We start from the raw sequence: 10,864 nt of genomic DNA on the forward strand, positions 1-10,864 counted from the left end.
ACCCCTCCCTAATCCAGGTCCTGGTGGCTGAGATGTCTCCAGTGCCCTGGGCCTCCCCCCCCCCCCCCCCCCCGACCACCAAGACTTCCTGACAACCCCACCGACCCACCCACCGCAGGTCCGCTCTGCCCGGCCCAGCGGCCTCTCCTTCGGACTTTGCTCCCCCAGGGCCAGAATTAGGAGCGGCGCCAGGTTTGGGCCTGCCTGTGTCATCAGGAAGCCACCCAGGGCCTTCTTTCTGACGCCACGTGCGTGCCCCGAGGGGGAGGAGTGCTGGCGGGAAGGAAAGGCTGGCGCAGGCCTCTGGCGCTCAAGTTCGACAGCCGCCCCCCATCCCCGCATTGGTGTTTTCCTGTAAGGTGTTGGCGTAGGGAGGTGACCCCAGTCCTAAACCCTCCAGAGTCTGGGGTCCGGAGCTCGGGGGTGGCGCCGCGGCCCTCCGGCTGGCTCCGGAGAGGCCGGGAGCGAGCGGGAACTCAGCTCGGACCGCGGCGCCGCTGGAGGGGCTCGCGTCCGCCCCCTCGGGCTGGCGGCCACGCCGCAAATACCTGGGAGTGTTCGACTTAAGAGTCAGTTCCCCGCCGCGGGAAGGGGCCACACACGCACACGCCCCGGCCTCGCCCGCCGCGTGAGCCGAGACCCGGGGCCCCCAAACCCGCACGCGCCGCGGCGCACTCCCGTGCGGCCCGGCGCCCCGTGACCGTCCGCCCCCTCCTTCCGGGACCCCCCAGTACACCCGCCCCACCTACGCCCCGCCCGGCAGTCAAACTCCGCGGTGGCCTGGAGGGCGGGCACCCTGCCCAGCCTTCACCTTGCCGGAACTGGCTCACGGACAAGGGGTTGGGGGTTTGGAGCGGATCTTTTTTTTTTTTCACATTTTTCCAGCAGACCACATCCCCGCCCCCCGCTCGCGGTCCCCCGCCCCCTGCACATATACCCTACACACACACACACACACGCACGCACACATACACACACACACACACCCGGCGCGCACAGACACGCTCCCTCCCTCCGGCGCGCTCTACCACTCGCCCGCCAGCGGCACACGCAGCCGGCCCCGGCTCCCCGCGCCCCGCGGCCGCCGAGCGTAGCCGGGCTGGGCTGGGAGCTGCTCATGGAGAAAGTGCCGGGCGAGATGGAGATAGAGCGCAGGGAGCGGAGCGAGGAGCTGTCCGAGGCGGAGAGGAAGGCGGTGCAGGCGACGTGGGCCCGGCTCTATGCCAACTGCGAGGACGTGGGGGTGGCCATCCTGGTGCGGTAGGTGTCGCCCCGGCCCGGCCGGGCCCGGGGGAGGGACGGCGGCAGCGGCTCCGGGCAGACGCGGGCTCGGCCCGGGTCCGAGCTCGGGCGCCACCTCCCCAGCTGCGATTGGGGCCGGGCCGGTCGGGGTGCGGGCAGCGTGGGGCGCCTTGGGGTGGGCGAAGCCCTGGCCGAGCCCTTCCTAGCTCTCTCTGGGCGAGGTGCTCACCAGGAACTAGGACCCAGACGCAGAAGGAGGGCACCTCCATCTCCCTCCCCTCCCGGGCCTCAGAACTCCTGGCTCAGCCAGCCATGCCTTCCTCACCAGCGACCCCAGCCACGCAACTGAGCTGTTATGGACACACATTTTGCCAGCCTTTCCAATGGGGGCCTTGGGGGCTCCCCATTCTAGAGACAGGAAAACTGAGGATCAGCCAAGAAGGAGGACAAAGGAGCAAACCCCTTTCTCCAGCTCAGCCCCTTTCTGTATTCAGAGACTTGGAAGAACAGAGCAAAGGGCGAAAGAATAGAGGTCAGAAGGAGTAGACCCTGGAGGTTCGGTTTTCCCAGCTGGCACCTTCCTGCCCCTGGGGCCAGGCCAGCAGGGAGCTCCCAGGTGAGGCGCAGGTGAGTGGAGAAGCAAACAGTCCCCTAGGATGCAGTCCCTGCCGAGTTTGGTGGAGGGAAAGGGAGACGCTTCAGGAGACAGGGCCCCACCCTGAAACCCCGATCTGGGGAGAAAGGGTCATGTGTCTTGGGCTCAGGGGTCATTCAGGCACCACACGCCCCCGAGGGACGCACACACACAGAGTGACACTGTTATTCACACACCTACACACCGGTGCACATGCACACCATTCCCATATAGTTAATGTCCCCAAGCCACACAAGCTAGTAATTGACTACAGCTACAGATCGGGGCTCTCTTCCCACACATGCCGGTCCCTGGGGGCACAGGCAGGGAGGTCCCCTTAACCCTCTGTCCTTGGCAGAGGGAAGCTGTCAAATCTAGGGCAGATCTGGAAAGTCTGATTGTTTGAAGATGGGGTGAAACCTGTCTGTGGAAAGGACAGTTGAAGTGCATGCCTGTCTCCCAGTCTTGGCCCTGTCTCTGGCTCCTCTTTCTCTCCCGCACTCTCTCCCTTGTGCCTCCCCCAAGCCTGGGACCTACCCAGCTCCATATCGATGTGCCCTGATTCCAACTTAGAAACAGATTTTGGAGGAAAAAGAGCAAGAAGCACTCTTGAGAAGTTCCAGGAGGATTCCTGAGGAAGGGACAGCTATTTGGGCAGCTCCCAGGCCCAGAAAGGGCCGGGGGTGGTGGGGAAGCTAAGAGGGGATTTCAGATCCCGAAGCCATCAGACGTTGGGAGGTGCAGCTCTGCATGTGCGAGCACCCACACAAGCACACGGTGGACAGTGGAGTCACAGATGCGCCAGGCTGCATCCCTGGAGGGCTGCTCTCAGCTGTGTTGTCGGCACATGCGGGCCCACCAGGCCTCAGGATGCACCCGGGTGTGCACATGGGTCACCAAGAGGAAATGAGGCAAAGTCCAAAGGACCTTGGAGATTTTTGTCGCGACGCCCTGCTGTTTGCCAGTGAGGACATGTAAGAGATGTGTCCAAGATCCAGCTCCTAGGGTCCCACCCAACCTCCCCAGGAATGGGGGGTGCCGAGGAAGGAACTGAATCCTGAGGTGTTTCTGGAGAGTCTGAGCTCTTGGCAGGGGTTTCATCCTCTCTCTGTGCCCCTTTAGTTCCCCAGAGGGGAACTCTTTCCTCAGGGGGCACTGGGTCTGGGCTGGGGAGGTGGTCGCCAAGTGCTCAGGGCTCAGAGGGAGGCCCACAGTTAACCTGAGAAGGCCTGAGATAGCAGATCTGGGCTGCTGATAACCCCAGGCACACTTCGCCTGACCCCACCTCTGCTGCCGGAAGCCCAGCCCAGCCCAGCCCAGCTCAGAAGAGAAGCTGGCCCAGCACCCCTTCGCCCAGCCCCAGGTCCCGCCAGCCTCCCTTTCCTTTTTCTCCTCCTCCTGATGTCCGCCCCAGGGTAGGGGGTGTTAGCGGGACTCGACTGATAAGCTTCTCAGATAAGGCCCCTCCCCAGATCCTGTGCCCCTCAGTTTTGTCACAGACCCCTCTTGTCTTTACGCCCCATCAACAAGGACTGGCGGGCAAGGATGGGCGGGCGGGACAGAATCCGAGACAGTCGCCCTCTGACCGGGCACTCTCACCTCCTCCCTCCCCACTGGGCTGGGGCCAGCCACACCCCAACACTCCCCCTGTGAGGAGGTAGCAGCCTCGAGGATGGTGGCAGCGGAGGGGCTGCCCAGACCCCATGCCTCCTGTCCCTGCCAGGAGGAGATCAAGAGGGAACACCCATGCTCTAGGAAGGCTCCCCTCCCGGTTGTAACTCTGCCGCCTTCCCCCTCACGCTCAGACAAGCCTATTTCAGGCTCTCCTGGAAGCCCAGATGCCTCTGGAAGCTGAGAAACTCCCCAAGCTGGCTGCTGAGGCTTCTCCCAGCAGCGCAGGCCGGAACTGGGAGGGTCAGGAGTAAACACGGGGGTGGGTGGTGGCGGGGGGCTCAGAGAAACGCCAGGATGCAGGAGCAGAGCGCAAGGCCCCTTGACTCCCCTGGCCCAGAAGAAGGGCTCATCGGGACCATCCTTAGGGCCATAACGGGAGACCCACCGTGTCCCAGGCTACCATCCCCGGCAGAGCAGCCTCTGAGGAGGTCTGCGGAAGCCATCAACGCGGGGGCCGCCCCAGCTCCTTCCTGGTCCTGCCACCCACTCCGCTTGGCCCACTGATGCAGCCGTGGGCATCAATTCCTAATCCAGAACGTGGGAAGAAAAACAGTGCCAACCTCAGGAGGATATCACAAGAATTAATGAGATCATATAGTAAGTGCTCAATAAATAGTCCCTGTTATTTTCTCATCAGTAAAGTGGACATAATACCCACTTTGTTGTGGCATTATATGAAATAACAAGTGGAGATGCTCTGCATGTTGTTATTCACCAGCCAAACAAAAATTAGTATTTTTGTTGCAATGTAAAACCTCTAAAGTCAGAGATCCTCATTTAAATCCAGACTGGGTTTTTCGTATCTGTCCTTCATTACGACACTTCTCCAGAGAAATCCAATGTGTTTTCAGACCTATCGCGTCATTTGTCCTCACCAGTATAGCTGTGAAGTAGCAAGCAGGGGTGCATGGACTTCTCTCACACTTTTGCAGACAGGAGGTTGTGAAGCGATTTGCCCGAGGTCACACTTGGCCTCCGAGAGGGGCCCTTCTCGTAGCCTGAAAGGGTGGCCGGGGCCAGATGTTCTCCCTGCATCTGTTCCAGCTCTCAGATCTGAGACCCGACCCCCGGCCCCAAGGGCTGTTCTGGCAAATTACCAGCTCTCTCTCATCACAAAGGGGACCCTCCAAAAGTGTGAAACAACCTGAGAAAACAGGTCCAGGACATTCCATCCATTTTCTGGGCTTAAGTTATGTAAGTTCTGATTGAGTGTGGCCACATACCTCCTGCCCTGGCTGGGTGAGGGATCGCAGATGTCATCACCACCATCCTGCAAAGTGCAGGGCTCTGGGCCAAGGTGATGGGTCAGAGTGTGCATGAGACCCGGGCTCTGCCCTGGGGTTGGGGGAGCCAGACGGACACACAAGGAAGAAGCCGTGAAAGGTGGCAGGGAACACACTAATGGCCTTGGAGGGAAAGCGGTCGCCCTGGGCCAGGCCGGGTGCTCAGGGAGAGGCCCAGCTGACACCAGGGAAGGGGGGGGGTCCACCATGTGGAAGGGGGCCAGCATGCCAAGGAATCTTTAACCCGTGGTAAGTGAAGATGTTGGTAAGTGAAGCTGTTGGGCTGGAGCGTAGGGAAGAATGTGGCCTCCATGCTGGAGAAGCGGGTGTGGGACAGTTTCTAAGAAGCCTGGAATCCCAGGTTAAGGAGTTTTGACTTTGTCCGGTAGACAGTGGGGAGCCATGGAATGTTTTTGAGCATGAGAGCGACCCAGTGAATGTGGTATTGGGGGGAATTAGACAATTTCAGATAAACTGGAGAGGGAAGGGTTAGAAAGCCCTGGGGTCTGCCCCAAGAAGTGCACAGGCTGGTTTGAGAGCTAAGATATACAGACAGACGTGAAGGACTTACCAGGCCGGTGACATCAATCCATATCTTTAATTAAATCAACCGATGACTATGCAGGCTGAGGAGAGAGGCAGGGTAGTGAATAGGGAAGGGACTGGGCTGGGAGGAGGACTGAGTCTCATTTCTTCCCTTCCATGACCTGAGCTAAGTCAGCTAAGTCGCTAGGGCCTTCTTTTGTTTAGGAGGAGAGCTCTGACTTCATCATAAAAAAGGGTGGCATTTACTGAGCCCCCTGTGTCCACACTGTGTCAGGGCTCCACGTGCTGTTTCTCGTTTCATCTTCCCAACAACCACAATGACTCACAAGCAAGATAGGAGCAGTGATGCCCATTTCATAGATGAGGAAACTGAGGCTCAGAAAAGTGAACTTGGGGGTATAGCTCAGGGATAGAGCATTTGACTGCAGAAAAGTTAACTTGCCCGAGGGCACACCGGCCGGGGATTCCAGAAAGCAGGCTCTTACCCTCTCAGCTGCGACTGGAGCAGGCCTTGAAGGGTGTGTGGAGTTTGGAAAGAAGGCAAGAAGCAAGGAAGCTTGCTTCCTTGGGAGAGGAAGCTGCAAATCTGGCACATAGAAATGGCCGGGACTGGGGAGAGGTCTGCATGTAAGCCAGGTCGTCCAGAGGAAGGGTGTGTGTTTGAGGAACTGCTACACATGGTGGGGTGAGGGTGGGTTCAGCCTCTCCCACCTCCGTACCCACCCCCACCATCGTCTGGGCACTTCAGGGTGGGGCCTGAGGCTACCCCCTGCTCAGCACCCACCTGCTTCCTCCTGCCAGGTTCTTTGTGAACTTCCCGTCGGCCAAGCAGTACTTCAGCCAGTTCAAGCACATGGAGGAGCCCCTGGAAATGGAGCGGAGCCCGCAGCTGCGGAAGCACGCCTGCCGGGTCATGGGGGCCCTCAACACCGTGGTGGAGAATCTGCACGACCCCGAGAAGGTGTCCTCTGTGCTTGCCCTCGTGGGCAAAGCCCACGCCCTCAAGCACAAGGTGGAGCCTGTGTACTTCAAGGTATGTCACCGGATGGGTGCTGCCACCCACCACCCACCCTGTTCCATCCCAGAGCCCCATAACCAATGACAGCCTGCGGGCCACTGGGCCACTGGCCCACCCAGCCTCTTCCCCTGGCATGGCTGTTCCCGGGAGGGGCAGCAGGATGGGGGCTGCGTCTTGACGGTGTCTGGTTCCCAAAGCTGCCAGGTTCTTGTTTAATGAACAATCCCCTTGGCCAAACACAGGATAGAAGGGATTCTGGGGGCTGCAGAGGGCAGGACACCCAGGCATTTACTCCCCCTTCCTTCCTTTGTACCCAGATCCTCTCTGGGGTCATCCTGGAGGTGATCGCCGAGGAATTTGCCAGTGACTTCCCACCCGAGACGCAGAGAGCCTGGGCCAAGCTTCGCGGCCTCATCTACAGCCACGTGACCGCTGCCTACAAGGAAGTGGGCTGGGTACAGCAGGTCCCCAACGCCACCACGTGAGGAGGCAGCCTCCCTGCCGCATCCTCCCCCATCCCCTGGCCTCCCCCCTCTCCTAGCGCCCAGGGACTGACCACGGGGCAGGAATAGTTCCAGAAGGGTGGATCTGGGGTCCGACACATTAAAGATCAGGCATGATAGGAAAAGGCCCGCTCACGCCGAGGACCCCAAACAGATTCTCCTCGGGCAGAGCCTTCCCTTTCCCTAGAGCCAGTGGACACTCAGGGCACCCCAAGACCGAGGCTGCCCCGGGCAGAGAGGCTCCAAAGGTTCCTGGCGGGAAGGCTGCTCATCAGGCCCCGAGGCAGCCCAGGCCAGCTCTGGCCACTTCCTCCCTGGTACCAATCACATGGGGCTGTTTTTCATCTAATGCTGACCGTGGTCCCTCCCGCCTCGGCCTCAGCAAGGCTGGAGCCAGGAGAATCACGAGGACGCACGCACGTGCCGGAGCCCACCCGGGGCCTGCGTGGGTGTCCCTCCCATGCACACCGGCAGGGGGTTTTACTTCTGGGCTGACCCCGGAGGCCGGGTTCCCAGTTCTGGGGTGAGGGCCCCGGGGGAACGGGCTCCAGGAGGGTGGCTGGCCTGGTGACTCCCGCTGACTCGGAGAACGAGGGGAGGGCTGGCCCCCGACTTGGCGGCTGGGAACACTCCGGCCTCCCTGGGCCCCCAAGGGGCTGGGGCTCTGGGAGCTCAATGGAGGGGCGGAGGCAGGGCTGGAGGAGGGAGCGGGGAGAGGAGCGGAGGCGGAAATGGGAAGCAGGGGTCAGCCAGCGGCTTGGGACACGCGTTGGAGAGAAACATTCCCAGCAGTTTCCCAGGGAAAAGGCGGCGTCCCCTCCCCGGGCTCCGAGCTGGTCCGAGGAGCCGGCCGGACCTCCTGCACACAGGCATCCCCGCGCAGCTCCGCGGAGTAGGTCCCCCGAGGGCAGCCTGCAGAGGCCCGGCCTCCTGGCCTTCCTGCCTCTGACCACACTGGCCCCCGCTTGCTGCCGCTCCCTTCACCACCCTGAGAGCGCGGAGCCCTCGGGGGCTGCTGGCAATGGCCAGGCAGCGACTCCAGATGTTCACAGCTGGGCCCGGGCCGCCCCAGACCTCAGAGTGAACGCAAGCAGGCAGGCGATTTTTACCTGCCGGAGGAGGAGGAGGAGGAGGAGCTGGAGGAGCTGGCAGAGCCTGCAGCCCGGAAGCAGCCGGAGGGCAGGGGAGGGGTCAGTGGGGGGGAGGGGGCTTGCCCTCCCACGCTTCTCCCCAGGCAGGCTCTGCCGCCAAAGATGAGTTTGTTTACAGCCAGGAGACAAGACTTCCTGCCTCTAGAGAAAAGGGCTTTTTTATAGGGGCCTAGAGGGACGGAAGAGAGCTGGCCCGTGCAAGCCCCAGTGAATCAGAAACACATGGACAGCATTTCCCGACACGAAGCCCTGTCCCCTCCCCTCTCTTGCCGTAGCTGGACCCCTGGGACTTAAATCTCGCCAAACCCCAAGCATTAGGAAACCGCTGAAATCTCATGCCTCCCCCTTTCTGCTCCTTGTGCACTGAAAGGAGATGGGCCACCGTGGGGACTGGCCGGGGCCCTGCACCCTCCTTGGCCTGAGCACCCCACATTTGGGTTACCCCAGCTGAGGGGATTGTCCCCTCATCCCTTTGCACACTCTGGTGCCGCCTCTGGTCTCCTGGGAACACGGGTGTGACCCCCAAGAGGGCGTGTCTCCCTGGGCCCCAGGCCTGCAGACCCCACTACTGCCAGGGTCCATATGGGTTCGGAGGGTGAGAGAGAGTTACAGGGCAGAGTTCTAGAAGGCCTCCATCCAGCCTCTCTTATTAGAGACGCAATAGCGAGCCAGACGCCACTGTTTACTGAACTGTCTCTGCTTCAGGGTGTGCGTGCACTCTGTGTGTGTGTGTAGTCAGGAGGTGGCGGAGTTTTGGGGTGGTGAGTGCAAAGGGGCTGCGTGTGCAGAGAACGCCCATGGGTGGCCCAAGGGGGCACCACAGGCCAACCAGGGAGTGCGCATGTCTCAGAATTAAGAGGAAGAGAGCTCACTGTTCGCAGTTTGCGGAACACTTTCAGGCAGTTCTGTCGCTCAGATCCCACGGAGGTGGGCGCCACAGACATGATTCACATTTTAGAGAAAAAGATCTGAGGTTCAGATGGGCCGGCCGAGGTCTTGGCATAAAAGGGCCTAGAAGCTGGGTCTAGTGGGCTTCTTTCACGGGCCCCGCGTGGGTCTCTGGGCTGGTACCGTTTGGCCTTGCAGCCCCTGATTCCTCTGCCCTCTCCCCAGGTTCCCTGGTCTCACTCCGAGGCCCTAGTAAACTGTTACCTACATCTCCTATCTCGTCCACAGCCCACCGGCCACGCTGCCCTCTTCGGGGCCGTAGGACCCCCTCTCTCCTTCCCGCTCCCTGGCAGCACCTTGAGCAGAAGGCCGAGTTCTGAAGACGCTCCTTGACCCTCCATCTCTGGGTGCCAAGGAAGCTGGAGGAATCCCTGACTCGTCTTCCCGGAAAGAGGCTGCCTTGGCCTTGGCCACAGTCCCCCTGGAGCCGCCGGAAGGCGGCATCAGCTGCCTGGATGCTGACCCCAGCTCAGCGGCGCAGAGGGTGGCCTGTGGGGTGGGGGACCTTTCCTCCTTGAAGAGCCGGGCACACCCTTCTTAGCTTTTCTACTCACTGTTAGAGACCTAGCTGAGCAGCTGGCGGGAATCAGGGGCGGGTCTGTGAGTCACTGGAGGAACAAACCAGCCCTGTTTCTATCTGCCTGGCCACACACAGGTCTCCACATCACTTATCTAGAATACCACGCACACACGTCTACCGTATATACAGATATATTCTATATACAATCTATATATAAATCTATATCTATATACATATACACATACATATCTATAATGTGTATCAGTAAGGCCCAGCGGCACGAGTGAAGCCTCGGTTCTGCCCACCGAGGGGTCCTGGCAGCTTCTGGGCAGAGAACAGAGTGTTCCGGCAGACCGGGGTCCCACATCAGCACGGAGAGGACCCGGGCCTGCGTGGGCAGGGTTGGGGTGACCCAGCTTGCCAGCAAAGCCCAGCCCATTCTCTGACCAGCTCCCCACATTCCTGCTTTCCACTTCGGGCAGAAAGGATTTGGTGTTCCCTACCTCTGCCCCCCACAAAAGGAGGTGGGTCCCTGACTTGCCCCTAAATGGGCAAGGGGAGAGAGAGGGGCCCAGAAGTTCTGGACAGGATGACTGCAGTGGGGGAGGGGCCATGGTCCAGAAACCTCGGATGCCAGCTCCATCTGCCTTTGCCACTAAGACAGACGGCCCTGGCGGGAGGGGGATCCAGGCTGCTGTCAGTGGGGCAGTGGTGACGGGACCAGATGCCTCCGTCTCTTCCTGGGGCTCTGAGGGCTGAGGGCCTTCCCTCCCCTGCCTCTCCTGGCTGCTGGCTTGCAATCAGCCCTCTCCGTCCATCTAGGTCAGCGTTGCTGGGGACCCCACCCAATGTGTGCCCCTTGGTCACGTGTATTGTCCTCAAGGATGTTTTGCTACTGTGGCTACTGTGCCTGTGTCCTCCTGTCCCATCTTCGTGCAGCCATCCGTGTAACTGCCTGTCCTCCTTTTGTAGTTTCTGATGTTTGTAACCAGACCCAGCCGTGTCATTAAACAGGTTCCTTCTTCCTGTGTCTGTGCACGCTCATTTGGTCTTTTCCTGCCACCTGCCCCTCGCCTCTGTCTCCCCTCCTTAGTTCAAGACTCGACTCGGGCCTTTTTCTTGAAAGGCGACCCCACCCTCAAGGGTCCCCCTCACCTGTGTCTCAGCCTTGGCTGGTCGCGGGCCCCTGTGATTGGGGCTCAGGACGGCTTGTTCACTCAGGAGCACAGAGCTGCAGACTGGAAGCTGGGCTCTAGAGGTGGGAGGGGGGAAAGGGAGTCTGTGCTTGTTTTAAAAAGTCCGGGGGCTTTTCATCTTTTGTTCTGGAAATATCCTCCCTCATGTG

The 10,864-nt window shown here is 60.4% G+C and overlaps 1 protein-coding gene across 2 annotated transcripts; it reads left to right on the plus strand.

Annotated features, from left to right (window-relative positions):
- The first annotated feature begins 953 nt into the window (after positions 1 to 953).
- Positions 954 to 10,544, plus strand: CYGB (cytoglobin). Of its 2 annotated transcripts, none has more exons than XM_082604215.1 (4): positions 954 to 1,260; positions 6,181 to 6,412; positions 6,715 to 6,878; positions 9,228 to 10,544. In XM_082604215.1, the coding sequence occupies exons 1-4, from the start codon at positions 1,118 to 1,120 to the stop codon at positions 9,259 to 9,261; spliced, it is 573 nt and encodes a 190-aa protein (XP_082460341.1). In that variant the 5' UTR covers positions 954 to 1,117; the 3' UTR covers positions 9,262 to 10,544. The 2 variants fall into 2 exon arrangements, with proteins under 2 accessions (XP_082460341.1, XP_082460340.1); XM_082604214.1 differs by having other exon boundaries at positions 6,715 to 6,843.
- Positions 10,545 to 10,864: the final 320 nt, after the last annotated feature.

This window comes from Mesoplodon mirus (assembly GCF_964341445.2).
Source record: "Mesoplodon mirus genome assembly, chromosome: 18".
Lineage (NCBI taxonomy): Eukaryota > Metazoa > Chordata > Mammalia > Artiodactyla > Ziphiidae > Mesoplodon > Mesoplodon mirus.